This window comes from Notolabrus celidotus, chromosome 22 (genome assembly GCF_009762535.1).
Source record: "Notolabrus celidotus isolate fNotCel1 chromosome 22, fNotCel1.pri, whole genome shotgun sequence".
NCBI classification, from domain to species: Eukaryota; Metazoa; Chordata; class Actinopteri; order Labriformes; family Labridae; genus Notolabrus; species Notolabrus celidotus.
The window spans coordinates 14,947,387-14,972,837 of NC_048293.1; the positions used below are offsets into that span (position 1 = coordinate 14,947,387).

The 25,451-nt window shown below is 40.9% G+C and overlaps 2 protein-coding genes across 3 annotated transcripts in view; one reads left to right on the forward strand and one right to left on the reverse strand.

Annotated features, from left to right (window-relative positions):
• Positions 1-350: 350 nt before the first annotated feature.
• tmem260 (transmembrane protein 260) overlaps positions 351-25,451 on the reverse strand; it is a 60,258-nt gene continuing 35,157 nt past the window's right edge. Inside the window, exons 3-7 of one of the 2 annotated variants that reach the window (XR_004629637.1) lie at positions 25,307-25,379; positions 17,178-17,271; positions 9,042-9,293; positions 3,035-3,171; positions 351-705 (exon numbers count right to left, since the gene is read on the reverse strand). The gene's annotated coding sequence lies outside the window, so the exon portion shown is untranslated. Of the gene's footprint in view, positions 706-3,034; positions 3,172-9,041; positions 9,294-17,177; positions 17,272-17,450; positions 17,639-25,306; positions 25,380-25,451 lie in introns of those variants that run through there. The other variant, XR_004629636.1, reaches the window with a different exon arrangement.
• Positions 4,878-10,173, forward strand: otx2b (orthodenticle homeobox 2b). Its single transcript, XM_034675122.1, has 4 exons — positions 4,878-5,176; positions 7,185-7,392; positions 7,916-8,067; positions 8,676-10,173. Exons 2-4 carry the CDS (start codon positions 7,296-7,298, stop codon positions 9,297-9,299), a joined length of 873 nt encoding a protein of 290 aa, XP_034531013.1. The 5' UTR covers positions 4,878-5,176; positions 7,185-7,295; the 3' UTR covers positions 9,300-10,173.

Here is a 25,451-nt window from a genome sequence, read left to right on the forward strand (position 1 = left end):
CATCGACACACACCTCAACCCCCGAGAGGCAAGACAAGAAAACCATTTGATAAATCATGAATAGTCACAGTTGTGCGAGTGCTGTGACCATTTCTAAAAATTTATTATGGGGATTACACACAAAATCACACAATGTAACATTTTCAAATGTGTTATGAATGCCTCCCAGAATCCAATTCAAATCCTAGGTTACCAAATAAGCCTGAACAAATCCCCCCACATTGAGTTCTTCCTCCTTTGAAGACTTGAGAGGTCCGGTCTGCAGGGCAGGTTTTACCACGCCATGCAGACACCTCAGCACACACGGGAAGAGAGGGCTACTGAGGAAGAGAGAGAGTCAGGGAGCAGGGTGGAGGTTTGACAATAATAGACTTTATTTGAAAATTATTTTCCTCACTTTTAAGACAGTGTGAAGACAGAGAATGTTATGTCATTCTTCACCTAAAGCACAAGAAATGTCAGAGAAAGAGCTGCATTCAGTTTTAAAATGGATGTTTAATTATAAAACAATTTGTTAACAGGGCTGTCCAGATTGTGCAAAGACAAGCTCTTCACACAGTTCAAGTGTAACCTTGAGGCGACGGGCTCTCCTCTCGCCTTCTATTCGTCCTTGTATGTTTTTCCAGCAGTCTTGACTTTGCCTCCTCATTGATGATCTGAAGGCGAGTGTGTTTAATTGCATCTGCTTGTTTGTTGGGCGAACTCCTGCACAAACACAACACAAACAATTATGGCACTAATTAAAAGGCATGTCATATTAATGGAAAGAGCAAACTTGGCAAACACAAACAGCTGCTGACTTATCGAGGCACCATATTTGAATTCGGGGAGAAAATGTGCACGGAAAATAGACCCAGAATTTCATGATGAGGACACCTTTTCATTACAGCAAAAAGTAAGACTCATTCCACAGCAGAAGTATTTTCCTTAATCATTTTAAGCAGAACTTTAACCAAAACTAAATTAGTAACGTTGTGTATAATTGTGGAGATAAAATCCCAGATGCAGAGTGCAGCCTGAGGATTCTGTCTGTGTGCCTCTGTGTCACCAAACTCGTCCCAAACTGACTCTGAATGGGGTTCCTTCTTCGTCTTTAATCCCCGGGGAGGAGGCTGAATGTGTTTTGATGACCTCTGGGGTCAGTTACATGTTACATTACACAAAGGTTTAGCTCCTTTGTGATAAGGGGACAGCGTGGGGAAAGCCCTCTGTTTAGGCACCTTGCTCACTACGCAGTAAAGCAGCCGTGGTGGCAACGTATCCATCAAACCTGCCAGCCTAATTAAAATACAGCCTGTGATTATCCTACTTCAGCTCATCTCTCTCTCTCTCTTTTTCTCTCTCCCTCGCTCTCTTACTGTCACCCACACACTCACAACCAAACACACACACACACACATTCAGGGCATTTCTATCCTCAGAAATTACATTTCATATGGAGGAAATAAAAATGATTGTAACTTCTGCTGACAAAAATGTGACTAAATTAGATCATATATGAAGTCAAACTATATTTACGTGGGAGCTTCAATTTTAAAATGGGTGATTTTATGTTAGTCAAGATTAATGTAACAGTGTTTGCAGAGTTTACACATTTTCACCAAATAGACGAGCTATAAATAATAATTTTCTGTTTAATAGGTAAAATTAAAGAAAGGAATAAAGGAGATTAATGAAAGTTACCCAAAAGTATCCTTGTTTTTTAGTCAAAGGTAATGCTGGTAAATCTGAATCCTATATGCTGCAGGATTTTCCTTCTTGACATGACAGATTATCAGCATTTCTATATGAATTGGCTTGAGTGGATTTTATCCCTTTTTTCTGGCTCCTTTTTTAAAAGCTCAGAATGAATTCCACCAACACATTCCTCGTCTTCAGCCATGCGAATATCAAACACAGAGGGAAAGAGGAGAGGAGAGGAAAACCTAGATATATGCTGTAAACATGCCGCTTTAAATGTAGACTACCCACAATCATTATGCAAAAAAATCCAATATTTAAATTACTGAGCTGCTGTGTTTTTATTTGCCCCATTTAATTCATAAAAAGGGAATTTATCTACTTCATATTGTGTATTATTCCTTTTGTATGCCTGGATAAGGCTCAAAGGGAGCAGGGGGAGAAGAAGGGGGCTGCCTGCCCATAATAATCCAATCTTGAAATAAGATTTTTCTTTTTAACGCTATCAAACAAGGGTCAAACATCAGGCCTGTCCAATGTATTAATAACACGTATAGGCTCCGCATTAGCCGGTAGGAATCACAGGTTGGAGCAGGCCTGCGGATCCTCTCCCTCAGGTTGAGAGCAGCAGCAGCAGCAGAGGCGGAGATAAAAGCGGCGGCGTCAATTAGCCGGGAGTCAGAGGGAGCCAGAGGCGTTTAACTGCCTCTGCCTTTAAACGTCCTTTTAAAGATACACAGTCCCCGCGGAGGGCCTGCCTTTACTCTTTCATAAATTATTTAGCTATTTAAAACGCTCAGATCAGGCTGATATTAGCATCACACGTCATGATTTTACATGCTTCTGTTAGAAAAGCTCCAGCTATGAGAAATTACCACGCAGCTGCAAAACGATCAGGAAATATTCATGTTTTTTTATGTACTTTTTAGCTGTAGGGTAATATTCATCATATTTCATTGTGGAACAATTTTAAAGATCCTACAAAATATTCAACATTTTTAAAAGCAGCTTGGTGTCTTTTAATGTAAAACGTAATATGATGATTGTTGGCTGGAGTCTGCTGCAGTAAAAATGAGAATGCTTCACAGTGATAATAAAAACCTCATTGACACAAACAAATAATTTTAAATATATTACACAAGACATCATCTTTACAACTCTCTGGGGTTGGTTAATGTGATAAATTACATCTTGATTTTTATTTCAGAAAATTTACCTTTAAATATAAACAGGCAACTTTTGTGATTTTGCTCTCCTTCTTCCATGTAATCAGATGATAAAATGTGTGTGTAATCTGGCAGTAAAAACATGAATTATATGAATCAAATCAGACAAAAAGAAACAGTTAGAATACCTGGATGTGTTTCAGTCCCTCTAATCCGAACAGGTAAACTCACAGCAAAACTTTTCCTCTGCTCAGACCAGATCTCGTTACGTTGTTAAAAGAAATCCAGGGTTATGATCCATTCAGGCGCCTCCTGTGATCGACACCTGTAAAAAGAGATGTCACTGAATTTGTAACAAGTTCAAATCAGTTAATGCCAGCACTAAGTGGAAACCAGTCCTCCCAGCAGCTGTCAGAGCACCTTTTGACTCCCCGATGGCCTTCAGCACGAGCCACAGAGAGAGAGGAGGCAACATCACGATTCATAAAAACCCACCGCGTGCCTGTGTTTATAAATCTAAATCAATATTCAAATCTGTTTCAAGTGAGCGGGTGTGTCCGTGCAGGCGCGCGGTATGTGTGTGTCACTGTGTTTGTGTGTGTGTGTGTGTGTGTCACTGTGTGTGTGAGTGAGTGAGTGTGTGTAGGTGTTCCACAAAGCCTCTTAAGATGATACATTTACCAAGCCGTGACAAAAACCCTCGGCACATTATTTTGAGATGGGCACGCGGGTTCAACATTTCAGTGACACAGAGGAGGCTGATTTGTCCCATGCACCCTGAAGGTCTCACAGAAAATACAAACTAAAATCCCCATAACAAAATATTATTATTATTATTATTATTATTATTATTATTATTATTATTATTATTATTATTATTATCTTGTTTTTTGCAGAGTAACGACAGAATTAGCACTTTTATGCAAATTGGATCTGAAATAAAACACCTACCTTCATATTTGTCTTCTATTTTCTTCGTCTCCGAAAAATCGTTTCATGTAATATAATAGAAAGTCCCTCTTCTTTAAAATCCGGCATATTTTTGCCTTTCCCCCCTGATTTTTCTCGTCTTCCCTGGGAATTATTTGCAGGTCCTGGTGCCTCCATAAGTCGTCCGTGCTCGGGGTCTGTCGGTGTAAATTTTCCTGTAAAATATTGTTGGGGATTTTTTTCGGTGCAGGCCCGTGTGAGGCAGCATGATGGGGGAGCAGACTGGCTGGCTCTGCGGACGGGAGGACAGTTTTAAGAAAATAAGTCGCTCTAAATCCCCTTTTTTAGCGACGCGCAGGAATGTGAGAGGACGGTGCAGCCTTCACATGGAGAGACCGAGATTTAGTCCAGGAGAGGTTTTTTTATCTTCATCCTCTTGTCTCTTTGTCACTTTTTTTACATATTTACAGATTTTGATTCCTCTATACATAAATCAGACTTGCATTTTAACCACACGTTGACGGTTATGTTATTTTGAAGTGCTTTGATGTTCTTCAATTGTCTGAAACTTTGAGTTTTAAATCAGATCTTTAAAAAAAAAAAAAAAATTTGGGTAACTTTAATATGCTCTCAATCAACGTGAGTGATTAAAAGGTATAACAACAACATGTATCACATCACTACTTCACCCTGCACAACATGGGTCACGGAATATTCTTTGTTTACGCACACATTTTACGCACACATTTTAGTAGCACTTTTCCCTCTTCACTCCCCCCCAGATATTGCATCCACTTTATGGATAAAATGTCAAAAAAATATTTGTGACTACACTGACTTTTCCTGGTTTTAACTGCACTTGTCGTCATCCATCGGTTATTTATTATAAGTGTTCCCTCTGTGCGCCGGGATGGGGATGTTGTCAGTCGCCCTCGCGCTGCCATTGGCTGAAAACTGTGCGTCAAAAAAGTAGCTGGAGACATTTGTTTCCCAGAGAAAAAAAAACCTCATCCTCCCCACCGGTGTGAGAGACGGAGACAGAGACAGACCTCAGCTCAGTCCTGCGGCTCCCATTGGCTGGCACTTTGTACAAAATCCAAGTCAAGCACTTCACTCACAACACACCAACAAATCCTAAAGGCGTTCATGCAGCCTCCTCCTCCATCACTGCGCCGCTGTAGCACCGCTTCAACAGCCGATGTAACTGCTCAGTATTTAACTTTTAGCCGTTCTGTTTTTCTTCCTCCGAAGACGGCTGATCATTTTTCTGCTCCTGCTCCTGCTTTTGGCTGCTTTTGCGCTTTTTCGTGCGCCAGGACGTCGTTTGTCTGCGCTGACTTTTATTATTACTCCTGGAGGAAACCGAGCAGACAAAGAACTTTACAACCGCCGATATTAGGGTAAGTTTGACTTTTCTTATCAACATTTTTAGCAAGCTTTTAGGCTAAATCATAACATGTTATTATCAGTCTATATCGAGCTTAAGGATCGCGAAGTCAAACCGGTAGAAAATATTTCAAAACCACATTTATAGACTTAACAATCTCGTTTCTTTATTTAAAGACAAATGCTATAAAGGCTGTAACAAATATGAGTTGAGGTCTCTTTAACTCACTGAATTTTTAATTTTAGCGGGGCACAGAGTGTAATTGTGTGTCCCTTTTGCAGAAATCTCACAGATATAGGGCATACAAGAGAAAGGGGAGAAGTGTCTTATAATGGCAATAATTCAACACGGAAAGCTGAATTTAAGCTTCTCTGATACTAAAGTCTCGTTTTTTGAACGGTGGGGTTGACATTTTACAAATTTCTCCCTCCCACTGACTGAAGCCAGTGCTGCTTAACGAAGGAGCCGGCTTCATATTGAAGGAATAAAGTTTCGACCTAAAAAATATTTATTTCATGCCACACACAGAGACATGACCCCGAACTTGGAGGTACAATAATACAACGATAAAATGATGCATTTTGAGAGCTGGGGATGGAATCTGCACCGAGGAGGAAGCGTCTAGGCCCTGTATATCGAAAAATATTGCGGGGCCTTTCATCTCTCCTGGCTCCCCTCTGCCTCATATATGAATAATGTAGGGACAATAAACCAACACATCACTTGTTATTCGTCATCGTGTGGCAGGTCGTATTTACGCGTCGAAATCTAAAGTTCAGCTGGTGAAATAATATATTTAAGATTTACATTTCTTACCTGTTGTTTGGGTATTATTTCAGCACAAGGCTGATAATGAATCACATCATATTATATATGATAGGCCTATATGTTTGAACTCCAACAGTAGTTATTAAAGGACCTAATCTGAAGTATAATTTTCAGGAGCCTTGAGCAGCTCGGACCGTCTTGACACCAAACTGCAGCTCCACTCATACCTGCCACTCAGATTATCTCGTTAATTCATCACCAGGAAAAAAAACATTTATCATAATTAATTCTCGGACAGGGAGGTTGTTATTGAGTTGGTGTGTGCAACTGGTTGACGGGTGCGTTTTAAGTGTGACAGATTGGGATGAGGGGGTTAAAACCGTTGGATATTGAAAAAAAAAAAGAAACTAATCAAGACGCGCAGTGGGGATGACGGCTGAGGGTCACTGAAGATGAAGTGACAGCAATCACACATTTCCCGATCAACGTCACAGAGAGCATTGATTACAGTTTGAACGAATGAAACAACTACGTGTTCAATAGGGACGCACGTGTATGTTTAATGAATTAAGACGTCACTACAGCAATTAATCTCCTCTTTTATTATGAAAAAATGTTGACAATAAACTGCCTTGAAAGTGTGGCCTAATCTTGATTTTACAAAAAGTATACACTATTTTTTTTCTAAAGCTCTTAACGAGAGAGAAAAATACTACAGTTTGGAATTAGTTGTAAAATGTATTTCTGTCTCCTGCATTTGTTAAACAGGTACGATTTTGTAGAATCACTTCAATCTATTTTTCACTCCTCAGTGTCCTCAGTTTCTTTTTTTTTTAACATAAAACAGAGATACTCTGAGGTAAACCAGAATAAAATAAAATAGATTGAACAAAGAAAACACCTGGAAGTATTTTTCTGTTTACTTTGGTGTTAGTTCAAGTTTTTTGTTTTACTTCACAGCATAATCATCACTAATAATTTACATATGTATTTCTATTACACTTCATTTACAGCTATCTCGGTCTTTGATTAAACTTTCAAGTGCCATGCTGCAGTTACAGTCCGGGTTACTGCTTTTTGTTTCGGGGGGTGGGGAGGGGTATAGCTACGAGGACAGCTGGAGATGTGTTTCTTTTTTTAAGAAGCGCCGTACGTTTTTGGAGAGGATTCATTACACGTCAGCGGCATGTTAAGAGATTTCCTCACAATGTGCTTCTTCATCGAGGTCTTCCTCTCTCGTCGTTTCTGAACAGGTGCCCGCTGTAACACGGACCACAGGGCGCACGGAGGAAACCAAGTCTACTTCGGGAGCTCCATCAGTTTTCAAGATTTTCTCCAACTTCAGCCCTCAGACAAACATTAGCATGATGTCGTATCTAAAGCAACCACCTTACACAGTCAATGGGCTCAGCTTAACGACTTCCGGGATGGATCTGTTGCATCCATCAGTGGGCTATCCAGGTGAGTCTGGATTTTTTGACTTTTTTTTTTAACATAACTAAAAGAGATGAATTAACATTAACTGCCTGGGGCTATGTTTATTTTTTAGTCATTTAGCTCTTGCTTTAAACTTTGGAATATAAAACAAAGACAAATAATGATTGTTGATATATGTTAGTCAGAAAAAGAATACATTCATTATTTTAGAAAACTTGCACCAAATGTTGAGAGAACACAAGTCTCTTCTTGTGTGATTTTATTTTTAGATGTGCCTTTCGAATGAATTACTGAAAATTGCTTTGATTTTTGCAAACTGTATCAATTTATGGCACATTACTGTTAAGTACGTCAAGTGCTACAATTTGCCCCCGGCGTCTGAGTCTCACAGGACTCGTGCGTAATTACGCAAACAACAAAAATGAACACTCTGTGATTCGGTTACAGATCTGCCTTTGATGACTTTTGATCTTCTTAATTGCTTCTCTAAATGGATACAAAACTGACGTGTTTTTTTTAATTTATTTCAAATTTCTTTCATTTACAGCAACGCCGCGGAAGCAGAGGCGAGAGAGGACTACTTTTACGCGCGCACAGCTCGACATTTTGGAGGCGTTGTTCGCCAAAACTCGATATCCGGATATATTCATGCGCGAAGAGGTGGCCCTGAAAATCAATCTACCCGAGTCCCGAGTACAGGTGAGTTCACAGAAACAACTGCCATGTTTTGAGAGAGATCGTTGGAGAGAATATGTTCAGCATGAAAAACAAAATGTGTGTACTATAGTGTGGCACCAACATAAACGTGGCCCTTCCAGGCTAAATATTTGGATGATTAAATAGCTACAACAATGTGAAAAAAATAATTCATACAGACAGTCTACTTTTGAAATTAATAGAACACTAAAAAAAGAAAAGGCATTTTAGTTTTTTTTTTATCAGCAGTGCATGAAACATCATCTTAACCTGTGCCTGACAGTGTATCCGAAGCTCTGGATTTTTCTGCCTAAAATCAAGTGGAAAACGTTTGCCAGTGGGCTGATATAATTTCACTAAACGAAAGATTCATGTTCAGAGAATTTAAGCAATTGAATAAGACCGATTTGTCCTGGTACCAAAACTAGTTTGAGGAAAGTGTAGAAACACCTTGATTTAGGTGAATAATTAACGTTTTTACGCACGTTTGGTGGAAAATGTGTTTATTATAAACTGTTTGTGCTGTATCCGAGATACAAAGAATTGGGTTTGATGTCTTCTATAATAAAGGGATTTCTTTAGTAACATGAACCCCTCTGTGCCTCTTCCAGGTCTGGTTTAAGAACCGGCGGGCAAAGTGTCGCCAGCAACAGCAGCAGCAGCAGAACGGGGGCCAGAACAAGGTCCGACCTGCCAAAAAGAAAAGTTCTCCCACCAGAGAGGTGAGCTCGGAGAGCGGTGCCAGCGGCCAGTTCACACCCCCTACCAGCACCACCACCGTCCCCGCCATCTCCACCAGCACCGCCCCGGTGTCCATCTGGAGCCCGGCGTCTATCTCCCCGCTCGCGGACCCCCTTTCTACCTCCTCCTCGTGCATGCAGAGGTCCTACCCAATGACCTACACGCAGGCCTCGAGCTACAGCCAGGGCTACGCAGGCTCGACATCCTATTTCGGCGGCATGGACTGCGGCTCTTACCTCACTCCCATGCACCATCAGCTGTCAGGAGCCGGCTCGACCCTCAGTCCGATGAGCACGAACGCGGTAACAAGCCACCTGAACCAGTCCCCGGCGTCCATCTCCAGCCAGGGCTACGGGACGTCCGGCCTGGGCTTCAACTCCACGGCAGACTGCTTGGATTATAAGGACCAGGCGGCGTCCTGGAAGCTGAACTTCAATGCCGATTGCTTGGATTATAAGGATCAGACATCCTCGTGGAAATTCCAGGTCCTGTGAACAGAGCAATCAGGTGTCATTAAAAAAAAACAAAGTGCACAGAACAGTGACGATCACCCCTCAATAAAACACACAGGACCGGTTAGCACGAGGCAGGGCTCTCAGGGGCCTCGAGATGATCTTTGGTCCTCCTAGAAAGAGGATACGTTTAATTTATTTTAGCACTGGCAAAGAGATTCCCCCTCTGTCCCAGGTTGTAGCCCCTCATCCATGTCTGTCAGTGTGCCTCTGTGCGTAAAAACACCTGTTGAGGACAAAGTTACACCACAGCCACGGAACTAATGTTTATTCAAGAACAAAACTCAGTTCATTCTCCTGCTTGGGATGGACAAACCTCCTTTAAACTTTTCACACAACTTTGCCCTAACTGCAGGCAGAGAGACATGAGGACGGTGTGTGGACATGGATGCACTACTTTATTTAAGAAAAAAGTGTTTATAAGGAATCAATATGTAGTTTCTAAGAGACAATCAGTGTGTGTCTTATATAAATGGTACATATGTGTTTTTTTTATCTGTGCTAGCCTTCGAAACTGTGATCTGTTGTATTGTATGCAATTTGTGAGCCCCCCTCGCATCAGACTCTCTGCTGTGATTTTAATAGATTTCTAACTTTTTTTTTTTTGAACAACGAAAGGATGCTGATGGTTCGATTCCCGGCATCACGAACAGATACGAGACTTTCCGAGCACATGGTAGTTATAAGTTAAGGGTTAGAGCCCCACTGGAAGTGACTCTCGGGCCGCTGAGAGCTCTACACTTTTGCTCCCCCTCCATTGATCTGAGCACACGGTGATTGTGGATCCTTCACTGGCTCCAAAGATGGTGTGACCTCACCGCTGAAAAAGACATGAATAAAGGTCCTGTGAGCTTAACTCTGTCATCAAGAGACGATCTCTGTGTGCCTGCATGTGTGTGTGTGTGTGTGTGTGTGTGTGTGTGTGTGTGTGTGTGTGTGTGTGTGTGTGTGTGTGTGTGTGTGTGTGTGTGTGTGTGGAAATGGGGGGGAAATGGAGTTAAAATGTTTCCAGGCAATGTGTGGGGAAACAAATTGGGGGATTTTTTTTCAAAGGTTTGATTAAAAGAAATACGCAGGAACCTACACTACTAACTTAAATTAATCCTGGGGGGAAACAAACGTTGTTCATTGTATAATTGGCCTAAAAGACAATTGTTCAATGTACAATTATCCTAAACGACAGTGGTAAAAAAAATATATATATTTGATAGTGACATTGAATTTTATTTAACTTTGGCCTGGCTTCAAAAATCTGTCTTTTTTTCCAGAAATAAAAAACTACAAAATAAGTCATTACGGTAGGCTACTTGAATAAAGGTGCGCAGTGTTGTAGTTTGTTGATTAGCCAATAATTAGCGTCATAATGACGCACAACGTGGACATAATGTGATAAAGGTCCACACTAAATATTAAATACATTGCCCTTATCCATTAAATTGTAATAATTGGTTTCAGAGCCACCCAGTGTTTGTAACAGACAAAGATCAGTTCAAGGACTGTTGACGAAATCAAACACGCCCTGTAGCAAAGAAATGAATTTTGGGTCATGGGTGGCGTTATTAACATTTATTTTATCCCTTTCTTAGTTTCCGGTGACTCACTTCAGATTTTCTCCACAAAGAGAGTGTTCGCTTTGTCAGAGCACTTTTTAATCCCGGCCTCCAAGAGATGTTAATCCCAATATTTTACCGCCGGGGTTTTTTTTTGTGGGGCTGCAATGGTCCCTTTCAAAGCCCACACCGCGTGGGTTTACAGGCCTGATCCACACATGTGCAAGATAAAACCAGGCCTAATATTTCTTCGAAGGGGAAAAAAAACATCTATGTATTTGTTTTGTTTGTTAGTTTGGCATCATGATAAACTGCACCCGTTTGTTTTAATTAGCCTTTAAATTTGGTGGATTTTAAATGCACCACTGCAGCTTAGTGGTCTATTATAAGAACATTTAAGACATTAATACTCAAAAAGTATAACAGAGCGTCTTTGTTAATGTGAACTCTTATTCTGTAGTTAGTATAAGTGATCATTTCTGTAAAATTGGGTCGGAATAGGCTCGGCACCAAAACCTACAAATTTGTCTTTTTTTTATCTTAATAATTTGTTATTGATTTTCACACACAAACAAATATACACAGAAAACTGCACGATGAGATCAGCTGGTTCTAACACAAAACCCATCCCTCATAACCCAACAATCCCAGTGTCCGTATAGGGGCTCAATAGTGCAAACATTTAGTAAAACACAGTCCTGGAGTAAAACAGCGTTCAAGTGCTGGAAGTCAGGTCGTCAGTTATTTTCGAGGATTAACAAGGTACCAAATTTACCTTTTTAAAATTGTCTTTATCCAATCAACGAAAAACTCCTCAAAAAAATAATTACATTCACGAAACGCTTTTTATAGATTTTTAAAGCAGCATAAATACATTTTGGCCAAAGGTTAATGGGTTGAAAGCTTCACGTTTTAAATGTTATCTCCTCTTCCTGACAGTTACAAAGTTTATTTTTGACCTCCTCTAGAAAAAGCTATATAGGCTTCAGCTTCTCAAAAACACACCCGAGCAGTCAGGAGGTTAAACCTGCTTTAAAGTGTTTGTTTGCGTTTACTTCTGGTGTAAATTGAACGTTCCACCGTCAGTCTGTAGGCATTAGACAATGCAGTGAGAGCGGCAGTGGGATGTGTAATGAGTCGACATGGCTCTGCAGAGGGCTAATTGTTAGAAGTCCAACATTCAATTAGCATCCTTGACATTGCCAATAATCTCTCTTTCATTGGAGGCTGCGCTAAAGGAGAGCTCTAATTAAAAGCGTTGCTTGAAATAATCGAAGCGTTAAAGAGAAGAGCGACTTTGATTCCACTCCTGCGTGGACACAAAAATAGGTGTGTGTGTGCGTGTGTGTATGAGAGAGAGTGTCTGTTTAAAAGGGTCTGAATGTACTTTTTGAAAGACTTAATAACACAATAGCCCGTATCCATAACTTATTCAAGGGTGAAGCAGAAGCAGCTGTTTGTATCCGGGTACTCTGTTCTTTGAACTCATCACACAGCGCTGATTTGAGCGTTATAATATTCAAGAATCAATTATAATATCTCCGCAGTGCAACGCCAAGTGTAGCAGCATGCACATATATCGTTATGGCGATAAACAATGCAACAATTGAAAGTTGGAAACAATGGCTGAGGCTGACAGAAGCCTGAATATTCATGAGCTGCGTCTGCGAGCAGTGTCAACAGCTCCTTCAGACAGACTGCTGCAGAGAAAGGGGAGGGAAAAAGTGTTTCAGGCTGCAGGGTCACTTTCAAATGTCAGCTGTAGAAAATGCCACATTTTGAAAGAATGACAGAGATGCAGTATAGTGAGTGAAACGAGGAAGAAAAATAAGCTTGAGAAGAGATGTGGACTCAAAACTTCTACCATTTTCATCTGAAAAAATAAAAATATATACACAAATGTCAATAACTATCACAAGGGCCCAAACACTGACCTCCTAATATAAAGTGGTTGCAATAACAGATGACTTTAGTAGGGTTCAGTGTTAATTTCCCAGTCTGCATGATACACTTGACTCTAATCAATGCCCACTGATACTTCCATTATCAGCTGACACACAATGACTGCATCCCACGTGTTATTGTAACCTTGGAGCCTCGTGCCTCCAAAAGTGCACAAGTCATAAGGAGGATTAGACATCCGGCCTCTGCAGTACTTCATACACATCAATACAATGAGTTTTAATCAAGAGCGAGGCAGGGCTGAGGAGCATATGGGACCAACAGACGCAGCATTAATCCCTCTTGGTTTGTGTCTAACAGCGCCCCTTGTCCCCCTGGTCTGGTCCTCCAAAAACCATCACAGGCCTGTTCAGCTGCTGGTCACAAGGCCGCAAGAAGCTGCCATAGTTGTGGCGACTATGTGAGCTCTCAAGGTTTTTCCTGCAACAGTCTGCGGATGTATTCCCTTTAAAACAAGAGATTCAGTCAAACTCTGATCTCCCTGGCTGGTTAACTTTTAATGACTATGAGGTCTAATTATTGGCAGTAAAAATCATTATTATTATGAAGAAAAAACAGACAGACAGAAAGATCATAAAAGCTTCCCAGGAATGTGGGACAGTTTTTTAAAATAGTAAAAATTAATTTATGGCACTCATTAAAATGAACCACATGTTTGTTTGATAGCCTGCATGAGTGGCTGCTTGTTATACAGTGTTTGCATGTGCTTATATTGATAGACATTGTAATGAAATTAAAAATACAAGCAATATTGATGTGGATAAATGTGCCAACAACTAATAAAAAAACAAAAATAAATAATATTTTTTAAGCTAATCCAACAGTATCCCCTTGAAAGTGCTTATCCGGGCTTAGTCGACATTTTTCTGAAATTATTTAAGTTTGTGACATCATCAATGAATTTGATAATCTTGTCAAAGATTAAATTAAAAGGGTTTTGTATAGCCTACATAATAACAGATTTAGATGTTTTTAAAAAATGAAGTCTAAAGAGATTTGAAGTAAGCGCAGTAAAAAGCATGTTATTTTAATTTCTCAGACTGCTCACACAAATCCGTGGATTTACACAGATCCACAACTGATAATGATACCAGCAGCTCGACTAGCTGGAGGTCTGATGAAGTGAAAAAAGGGCCACACATTCTTTCTTTCTTTCTGCACCAGTACAAGTCCAACAACCTGTAAGATAACCTCAGAGCTACTCACAATATTTCATGATTTCTTTTTTATAGCTTAGGTCCTCTGCCCTCATAAGTGCTCTTTAAAAAAAAAAAAAACGGTCTCGCCAAATATGCCCAAACATTTGGCTTATAATGTTCATAAGCCCCACAGGACACAGAGGGCTTATCAGTTCATTAGCCACTTGATGGCCTATTTCAAGTTATAGAGGGAGGGAGGAGGGCGATGGATGAGGATACCACCATCCATTACGGAGGCATATTTTGTTAAGCTATTCAGGGGCACAGAAAAAAACCTCAAACCCATAAGAAGATTACCAGATCTCAGCATATGTTAAAAACACATTATTACTATGCTTATGGGTCCTGTTAATGCCTAGTTAGTTAAAGCTCACCTAGTTAGCACTGAAGAGGACGCTCATTCAAAAATACATTTTAAATGTTAGTTTTTTTTTAAACGATAAGCATAAATCAAGTTTCTATAAATAGATGCTGAATTTCTGTTAAATGACTATGTTGTTCTTTGGGGCTGTAATAACATGGTAAAATAAAGACATTAACTGGTAATGGCATGCAGGTCTTTCTAACTCCTTGGATTAAATAATCCCTCAACATTAATAAAAATCTCCTTATAGACAAATGGAAACATTTTCATCGTAGATTAAGCTTCATCCTAATGGTGATGCCCCACACACAGTATTACAGCCCTTAACTGATGACTAATGTTCATTCATAATAACACTAAAGTCCATGAGATCAAATACAGTTTGACCACTTATTAAAAAGAGCAACATTTAGGTCCAGAGTAAATGTTTATCATGGCTTGATTGTAAAATACATGTGCTTTTTTAAACCAAAGTTTGAGAGATAGGAATGAGTGCAGATATTCCCTGGACTTTTAATAAATACATCCTGTCTGCAAAGGAAATATGTGGACAAGAAAACAATGCAATCTGCTTAAAGGTTATTTTACAACCACAAATTTGCAAACATGATGGGGAAAAAAAATCCTCAACCCGAGGTCCAACTTATATTTAGTTTCTGAAATGTCCTCCCACATCTTCAGCCGCCTGTGGATGGAGTAGCTCTGTTTTTATCTTGACCAGGTCACATGACGTAACTGAAGGGTCTAAAATAAGAAACTTGCTTTGATATATATATTTTTTAAAGCTTCCGTTTCCGAGGTCAAGAATGAACACCGAGGCTAATTTTTGTGGTCTTGTATTAGTCCATCAGGGAGTGTGTTCTGAGCCGTGTTCTGAGTCAGAGTGAGGATTTTGTGCATCAAATGTTTGTCAGGAAACAATGTAGCACATAATAAACCTCAGCGGTGCTATTTAACAACATTTACACAGTCAGCTTTTCATACTCTCTCGTGGCTTAATTCTTACTTTTAACTGAAATTGGGGGGAAATAGCAGGAACAAGTGACATTTGACACTGCGTGTAAGCCATGATCAAACTCCATAGTTAATGGCCTCAAACACACCTTTTGATCACAAACAGCTTACAAATTTAATGACTTCATGGTGAACAGAGCCAATTTTTTCTCCATTCTGCCAGTATTCTCACCACAGGCTACACGGTGAATCAAAAACAGCTACACAAGAAGAAAAGTAGTGCAACAATATAATTTTCTAATTTCACATTAATCCCTGGCCGCATGGATTCTGCAACATCAACACAGTAATTCACAGAAGTTAAGCTTTCTCTGTGTATAAATCAACATTACTTGCAATATTTTACAATTAAAATGTACTTTCTTCTTTGGCATGTGTTTAGATTGTATAAGTACATGTGATCCCCCTGGTATAACACTGTAGCTACCTGTGAAAGACCCTCTTCTCTCCTCTTCATCAGGCCGCTGAGACTCCTCATTATAACAATTAACACAGGTACCTGTGATGAGGCCTCACTGATCATTTACACCTTTCTAACAAACACTCTATCTCTTAATCTCCTGCAAACATTACTCTCTTCAGAGACAGGGAGGAGGAACCAAAAATTAATTAGCTGCATCCAACAGATTAAAGCCTGGAGACCCCCCCCGCCCACCCTCTCTCTCTGTAAATGGACAGCAGTTATTTAGACTGCAGTTCAGAGAGGACAGGCAAATCAGCCCCGAGCACAGTCCCTTTTTCTTTGCTTATTTCAATATTTCATTGAGTGTTATACATCAATGAACTGTTTCAGGGTGTCGTCGTGCAGAAGCTAAGCCTTTGGAATTCACGGCCCGCAAGTGTATGCCTTCATCCAACGTGCTCTGAATACACGAGAGCAGGCGTCTCTATCACACAAGTTCAAAATACAGTTTCACTTCCTGAGACAGCACATACACAAGACTGAGAAACTTCACGTTACATTGAGGTTGAACTTAGTAAGCTGAACATATGAGGCCTTAAATAAGAAGTTATTAGCAAAGATGAAGAGTATACTGACTGGGAACAAGTACTGATAGTTAACAGTATGGATACAACAAGCTCATTGAAGCACACATTTTGCACTCTTCTACATTAGCGTTGGCTTACTAGTCTCCCCCCTAGTCTGGTGCTTAGACCCAAACAAAAAATGATCACGAGCTTGAGTCCACCCAAGAAACCTTGTTCATATTATTCTCTCTCTTCCTTTGTTTTTTCCTCCATCTTCATTAGAAACTGAAAAGCACAGCATAATAAGGCCATAAGGGCTCAGAAGTAGGTCTTCAGGGGTGCTGGTTTAGCTCAGTGGTTATATCACACACCCCATGTACAGAGGCTATAGTCCATGAAGCTTGTGGCCTGGGTTCAAATCCAACCTATGGCCCTTTGCCATCCATCATTCCCCACTCTCCTCCCAATGTCCTACCCTATACACTGTCCCATCCTCAAGTATGCCTTAAAAATATACATATTTTTAAAAGTATCCCAAAACATAATATTTTTTAAAATTAATTATTTTGTCTGTCTTTTTTTTTTTTTTGCTCAGCACTCCACAGTGGTTATACATTTACCACATTTCAGAGCTGTTCACTCAAAATCAAGCTAATGAATCCTATGTACAAACTTTTGAGTTTAGTCAGTTTGGGCACTTTTTCAGCTCAATGTACTCAAAGCCAAATCACATACATGGATACATGACGATTGAAGCAAAAGCAAAGAGGTGCATCAGTAGCTCACCTGATTAATCACATACCTTGAGAGGGTCCTCCAGCAGCAGTCAACACTCAACCCCAGGCCTTGCAGCATGTCATCCCCTCTTTTTCTTCTTCATGTTTCCTGTCTTCTTCCTGCCCAACACCATTAAAAATAAAAACAAAAGTGGCTGAAAATACTTAAAAGTACATAAACTCAGGGCATGAATCGAGGCATTTTCCATAGCAGATCTGTTGAATGGTATGAGGGAAAAGCACAGGTGCAATCAGTGATGTCATTAATGGAGAGCAGGTTTGTGAGTATCAGAGCTCACCTTTTACATCTGCAACCTGGTAGAGCTAAATTCAAATTCAGACATATGGTAGCCTTTTCCCAGCAGACATTTAGCAGGAACAGCATGAGTATGACTGATTACATTAAAAAAGCATAACAGTTGATGATCCAGTTTTGTGGTCCTGTTTAATGCAGACTGACTCATTGGTGTGGTTAATGATGACATGAGATAGACCTGGGCCATCGTTAACAAATTGGTTTCACCTGTGCTTGTCTAGTAACGACATGTCAAGATGCAAGCAGTTAAAATGGTTTATGATACAGCTGCTGCATGTTCATCATAATATGTTTTTCTACTGTAAATGTCAGACATATTTTTCATTTTTTGGCTTCACAGTTTACTGAGAATAATTTTTTTGATCTCCCTTGATGTACACAAGTCTTACTTATTCTTACTGATATGATACAAGAGGAAAATGATTTAAACTCTGATAACAACTGTCTTTCAGTAGATACGTACAGTAATTGGTTACAATAACCCAAAAAGATGGAATCAGCAGCATTATGATCGTTGGTTTACCAGAATATACAACAGCTAAAGACGATTCACTTGTTACTTTTTCCCTCATATAAGATCAGGAATACAATTTGAATGCTTAAAAAAATCAACACATTTAGGAAGTCCAAACAACAACTCAATCTGGGATTATGGACAACTATAAGAACATAAAGACAGCAACAGTTGCCTGTTGAAGAGATGTTGCTCCGGGGCCTGGGAGCAAATATGGCCGTCAGGCAGAGTGCTTCTAATAAAGCAGGCCAAACATTTAATATGGCTTAAGGGTTAAGAGTCTCTTCTAAGTGAAATCTTCCAGGGATATTCAGAATCTCTCTTTGGTTTCATACAGCTAATTTGACAGTTTCAAAATCCCCCTATCCTTTTTTTGATCAAATTTACCTCCCTTAATCCCCCTGTCCCCCCTCCACCTGTTAGTCTGGGTGTGCCTGCGTGCCTCCCTCTCTCCTGAGAGCATATGGAGCAGAGGCTGACCCAGGGAGTCGTTGAGTGTAGGGACAGATGCAGCCTCCCCCATCCCCCCTTCCCCCGCTTCCCCCCTCTCGGTCCACCCGCCTCGCCCGGGCCCCTTCCCTCCTATCCACCTGTTTGGGTCACAGACCAGGGGGACGAGTGGCTGGTGCGCGTGCCACACCAGCGGCTTGGCCACTGCGATTATATCCCACCCAAGACAAAAGGGTATTTAGGGAGGCCGGCTGCCCGCCCGAGGGGGACACAATGCCATGAGGCTGGCAGGCCTGAGGACTCAGGGCCGCCGATCACGTGCCCGCTTTATGTGAACGAGCGTCAGGGGGCATCTGGTGTGTGTGTGTCTAACCTGAGGTATTATGCCAGACAAGGGGGCAGGGGACAAAGAAAATGACGTGTGTGTGCACTTGTGTGAGTTTGGGTGAGAGAGAGGCCAAGGGGGGTGCTTTAAAACAATTGCATCTATTATAATTAATGAGGTCTGTATTTGAATACGTTACATTCTGACTAATAACAGGTCAACTTCTGCTGCTAATGAAATTCATAATTGGAGCACTTATAAACATGTGCTTCATAATGACTGCTCCCAACAGACTTTCATACGCAAGAAACTGCTACTCATCATCTAAAATCTCAAGATCTGAGCTTTCTTGGTGAAAATGAGGAACCTTAGAGTAACTGCAATGTTTAAAAATAAAAGCCCTAAACTAAATTCAGAATTATAGAACTTCAACATTCAACAAACAGAGTATGAGTGGAAAGCATGTTCTGCTTTTGAGGGAGACAAATCGAATGCCAAAAATCAATCTCTATTGAATTAAAATGTTCTTAACAGTTAGCAACAATTTGTCTCCCTCAGCACTTGCTTCCATGCTCATTCATATTCCCTCAGAGATCAATAAAATTGATCACTTCAAAAAAGCAATGATTATTATGTGCCATCTGTTCGGCAGTCATTCTTTTGATTTATCAACTCCAGTGAGGAGGGATGTTGTACCTTCAATCTTAGCTGATCTCTGTTAGATGTTTATTGTTGATCAAACCTTTCCAAACACTATCATATGATTAGATTTCTCTAAAACTTGACGTATAAACCAGAGTGTTAGCTGCCTTTGTAACTTTTATAACAGCCTATATCTATTACGATGTAATGTTCCTGTTATTTAATCCTGCTTGTTAAACTTGTTTATTCATGTTTGTGTTTTTGTTTAGTCTAGACTGTGTTACATCATCCTGGCAGAGCTGTTTGTATGTTATTGTGTCTACTGATGCTTACTCCATCGTGTCATGCTCTCTTGTCAGGCACGGTTACACATGGCTTGTGGCGCCCTGACCTACAACTCCCCCTCTTGTTTGTCAGCGGTTGTTTGGCCTACTTTCATAAAGACAAACACAGCCATTTGTGTTGTTTTGAATTTCCATGAAAATGGAATAAACAAATGGCAGGGTGGGGGGACAGTTGGAGCAGGTTGTTTGTGCGTGGGTGTGGGTGTGGGTGTGTGGGTGGGTTTGTTGGGGGGGGATACGTATCTTCGAAAAAGCAACTTATGATTCCCAGGAAACTGTAAAGTTGTGCATGCTAAATGTTCACAGGAAAAAAATCTTAAATCTCATTCCACTCGCCACTTTCAAAAAACTAATACACCCCATAACTCAACATCACTGCACTTGCTTTTAAATTGTTTTTAAGTTGTTCACTGCTGTCATATTTTTGTATTGTATTGTTCTGTCTCTAGGTTTCTATGTATGTCCTCTCTGTTTCTTGTTTTGTCTTTTATTTATTGTCATGCCACCTGTGTTGCCTCCTCGTCCAGGTCGTTATTGCAAATGAGAATTGGTTCTCAATTAACTCACCTGGTTAAATAAAGGTTAAATAAATAAATAAATAAATAAATAAAATCTATAAAAAATCTTTAAAATCAAATTCAAGATTTACATAAATGCTTTACTTAGAAATAAACAAACTTGTTTTTAACAATCAGTGGGAAAAACATTGATTGTCTAACTTTATTCTTCATCCCTGCGAGTCTCTTCTGACCTTCTGGGCACCAACTGAACCACGAGCCACGAGTTCATCAGACTGTCACAGTGAATCAGCCCCTCCCTCCCCTTTTCTCTCACTCCATGGACAGTAAGGATGCTACAGTTCATTAATGAGTATGCTCCATGGCTCTTTACGAGTCCTTAATTAGTGGCACACTGACACTGGCCCGCCATGCACCAGGAGGGGCATGCTGGGGGGAGGGGAGTTTATGTCACACTGCCTCAATGTTTTCTGATTATAATTTATTCTAAAATACAATTTTAAAAGACATCCAACCTATTCTCACTAAGTCAACCAATTGGATCCCTACAGGAAATCAATAGTTTGGACACGAGGAATGATGATCAAACAGAACTGATTAGGTCTGTGAGAGGGTGCGACATGGATAGAGCTCCGAGGCGAGGCGATGGACTGTAACAAACACATGTGATTGAAAAGCTTTAAAAGGGTGTCAAACAAGCGGGGACATAATGTTTGACTTAAATTATCAGCGGTCCCACAGGGGGCTTCTGGGACCCGCTCCCCAGAGCCGAGGTGGTGTGTGGAATACAAACAGGGGATTCACCAGTGACCAGCAGGTCAGCTGCTGGGAGAGGGACGGGGCGCTGGGTGCTCCTGTGGGACTTGGCGACATTCCTGCAGCAGCTTTTTTAATTTGCTGGACATGACCTCCCGGCTAGCAGGCGCTAACAGGACAGACAGCACTTCAAACATACAGACACAGTCCCTCGAGTGTGAGTGTGTGTATGTGTCAGTGTGTGTGTGTGTGTGTTTGCTGAGCAGGTGGGGGCGAGTGGGTGGGCTGTTGTAGGGTCCCAGATGGGTTAATGGGGAGTTTAGCATCAGGATTACAATGCAACTGTGTGGCTTCAGATTGAGTAGTTATCACCCCAAGCCCACTGGCTGCCTGTTTCAACTGTTCACCAGTCACTGCTACAAGACAGGACACGGTGAAATGTACAAATGAATAAGATATCAACATTGTATTAATTAAAATGATTCCAACATTTTTAAGATATTCAACTTTGAACTCTAAACAGGTCAATTGCAAACCGAAAAACTATTGATCCAGTCATAAAACTATGGGTCGAAAATAGGTTTTCTGGTGGTTTTTTTTTTTTTAACTTTGGTTAAATTTGCTCGCTATATTGCAATAGCAACTTCCAATGTTGTTAAATGGATCAAATTAATCAGCATAAAACTGCAGCTCCTTGAGTGTTCACTGAAGGCTGGCTCTAAAAGCCAAGGAACCCCCATTAAAGCCCATATTACAATTCCCATTTAAAAATTAATATATAACAAGTTTACAGCCCAACACAATACACAGCTCTGGTCTTCCTGACAATATACGGAGTGTTTAATTTCTGTTACAACTCATCTGTTATGATTATTATGAGGTAAAGTGTCACACATATTTTGCCATAATCCAGGGCGTGGCCTATTTGATTGACAGGTGATAACTTTACTGGTGTTTGCCAGCTTCAGCTCTAAGGTAGATTCTAGGTAAGCCTGAAGGTAGTTGTAGTCAGCGTTTCCAATATGGCGACCTTCATCTTTGAGCTTCATAACACCTCTTCAAAAACAAATAGTTAGTCACAGAGACTGCGTCCATGTTTAATATAGTCTTTGTACAGCACAACAGCTTCCCAAAAGGGATGCCAAAAACATTTTAACCCCATCCTGGTGACTGGCTGTAGTATACTTCATGAAACCCACCCCCTCCATTTGAACTAATGGATCTTGGGTCAAACTAGAAAAATCAAAAGACACGTCAAGTAAAATTTTATCAAACATGGTTTCTGTTAAAGTAGTAAGTTCATATCATGCTAATTTATCGTCACAATTTTATTTGTTAAAGAAGTTGAGTTTTAAGTATTTATAAGAGGTGACTGGTTGACAAATGCAGCTCCCTTAGCGCTCTTTAGCCGATCATCAGCGTAGAGGAGGAACAGCGAGCAGAAGCATAAAGAACACTGACACAAGAGTGATTGAACTTGGTATGACTTTAACTGTCCGCTTCAAAGCGACTCATGAATCTGTTGTACTATCAATGAATTATGTATAGTTGTATTGATAAGTTCTTTGTGTGTTTAGGTTAGCAGAACAGGTGTGACCTCCATTCCTCTTCAGCACATGCCTCCGTTCCAAAATATGTCACCAGAGGAATATGTCAGCGCCCATCACAGTGATATTTTGGATTCATTTTTCACAATTGGAGGAGATGGAGGTGCGTCGTCCATGTTTATGTTCAGTCTCTGGTCTATGTAAGGGATTAAAAAACAAAATGTGCTTCCTCTAATGGCCACAGCTGATTATTACCATGTTTTAAAGCAAAGATATTGTGTGCACGAGTCAATACACAATTGAAGTCTATTTTTGAGCCCCTCTGTGCTCCCATCTCCTCCCCCCATCAGAAACACTCCATCAGGGTGCTAGACTAATCTGTTTGTCAAAACGTGTCTTGCCTCTGCACCCAACATCCCTCCCCTCCCTCCCCTTCCCTCCCTCCCCAGCTGCTGGCCATCACAGGTCCAGCTCCAGCGAGCCAGCCAGCCCAGGGAGATTGAAATGTTAAGGGCCGGGACGACAGCTCCACTAATTAAATTCCCCAGGTTAATCCCTGCCGATCCCCTCATCGCACTCTCCCACCAGGCCCTGCAAGGAGACAAGGGGGCAGAGATCGGGGGGACGACAAACAAACACTCAGCATCAACAATGGGCTTGAAAAATTAAAAAAAACGTAAAAATGGAAAGACTGACATTCTACACAGGGGTGGGGGCGGGTTACACGTGCACGCATCTGGACAAACAAGCATTTCAATGAAGCATTTCTATTACATCTCTCACAAGAAAATCAAAGTGCAACATGATGGCAACTATCTTCATTGCGAGTCATCCTGATATACGATATGAAAACATATTCTGAAGAATTTAAAGCAAAATTAAAGCTAACAGCTAACTCCCATTCTGACAACCTGTGGCCTCACATTCCTAGTAGTAGCCTCAGACCTGTCATCATCTCAGCATGTACAGTGGCCTCATGTCTGACCCTTAACCACTGTACTACAGAGGACAGCTGACATGCTGACCAGCCACCAGCAAACTATGTGACCTTAACATCAGAAGAGGCAACACTTTCAACCTCCTCGCCATATCACTCATGCAGGGCACAGAGAGTAGTCTCAACATGGTCTAAGAATGAGACTTTTCTTTCTTTGTAGTCTTTTATTCTGAAAGAGACGATGGATCACTGTACGAAATAAGACAAATGACCTTGGGGAGGTAAAAAGGGCTTCCTTTGCTTCACACTAACTTAAGAAAAACTTGTAAGCTGAGTATTATAATCCACCTTTGCACAGGCCGACAACAGAATGTACTTAGTAGACTGAAAAGTAAAGATAAATCAGTATCCTTGCAAAGTTCTAAATGTCTGCAGATGCATCATCCAAAAACAGAAGGACAGAATAAAGCACTATTGTTTCTCATATTCCTTTTTTGGCTGAATGGATGAAGAGTGTGCAGAAAGGTGGATTTACAATGATCTGAATAGTGCAGGTGCTTTTGTAGAGAGTGGGTGTGGTGTCGGGGAAGACGTGGGTGTATTACACAGTGTGGGCGTGCTGCGTCACACACACCACGCGCCTGCGTTGTGGCTTCGCTCAGAGGTGTAATGCCTGATTAGGGGATTACAGGAAAGTGCTTCTTTGCAGTTCTGTGAGAAACAATTATTAACATGTTGGTGTCTCTAATCCTGGATAAACACAGCTTTTCAAGAACAACAGCGAGTCTTTCTTCCCCCCGTTTTCTTTTTAAAAAATCCGTGTTTAAACCCCGTAGTCACTTGAACTCCAAAGCCTAACTAATACCAGCGGAGGAGACAGGCCAGTCGTGTGGAACAGTGTCATTACAGAGGTTATGCTCTTGGTGGAAGACGCAGCTGGCCAGCAGGCCTTCGCATCAGAGGGGAAATCCAAGTTTAGCTTGGGGAGAGGGAAGCATTGTGCTGAGCAGTGCTTGTTGAAAGGGCATTAGACTGAAACATGTTCACAGCCTGTAATCTGTCATTTGTTTGTACACTTTACTCATGTAATCTGCTTTCTACCAAAGCAGAGACGGTTTCCTAAGTCATGCCAGGGGAGCAGGGGATCCAGGTAGAACACAATGATGTGGGGCAGCTTGACGCTGTACATTACTGAACTTAAATATGTGCACTTTTTTTCTGCTACCAGGAGGGTAGAGATCTTGACATGGCGATGCTGACTGATATATCAGGATTATTTAGCTAGGCACCTATGAGATGCCAACAGCTCTTTCAGACCGGTTGCTTCTGTGTTAATCCATTAAAAACAGCAAGAACCTGACACTTAACACATCATGTGGCACCAGGTTACCAAAGTGGCCATATCAGACCGTTTTGCAACCATAAAAATCCCAGTTTACGCCTCTTTAAGAGCAAACCAAGTGTAAATGAACTGAGTAAATCATGCAGAGAACATAAATGGGTGCATAGATAACTTAAGAAATATATACACTAATCTAGTGATTTAGGATCTCAGCTGGAGATCATTTAGGGCCAAATGTGTGATTACAGTCAAGCATGAAGCAATCAACACACTGCTGATTCCTGAGCCACAAGTATACCCACACACACACACGCTCCTGCACACTCTCACACACACACTATCATTTCAGTGTTGCCTGTGGCTCTGAAATACAGCACATCAAAACAACCTGTAAGTTTCATTACTGATACCCCTGAACCTGCTGACTGGTCATTCTGTGCACTGGCTGACACTTTGAAGAGTACCTCATCTCAGTCGTGTCTCCTGCACGCCGCCATCCTGTGCGGTCCTGAGAGGAGATGATGGATGATGCATTCACTAGATGGATGTTGGGAAGAAAGAAGTCTTGATATTAAACACGCAGAGATTCTTGGGGGTATTATTTTGATG

Bases quoted from the DNA above. Each gene is read 5' to 3' on its own strand.
- otx2b (XM_034675122.1), top strand. From the start codon at position 7,296: ATGATGTCGTATCTAAAGCAACCACCTTACACAGTCAATGGGCTCAGC. The intron at 7,393-7,915 runs GTGAGTCTGGAT...TTTCATTTACAG, and splicing joins TCCATCAGTGGGCTATCCAG to CAACGCCGCGGAAGCAGAGG. The intron at 8,068-8,675 runs GTGAGTTCACAG...TGCCTCTTCCAG, and splicing joins TACCCGAGTCCCGAGTACAG to GTCTGGTTTAAGAACCGGCG.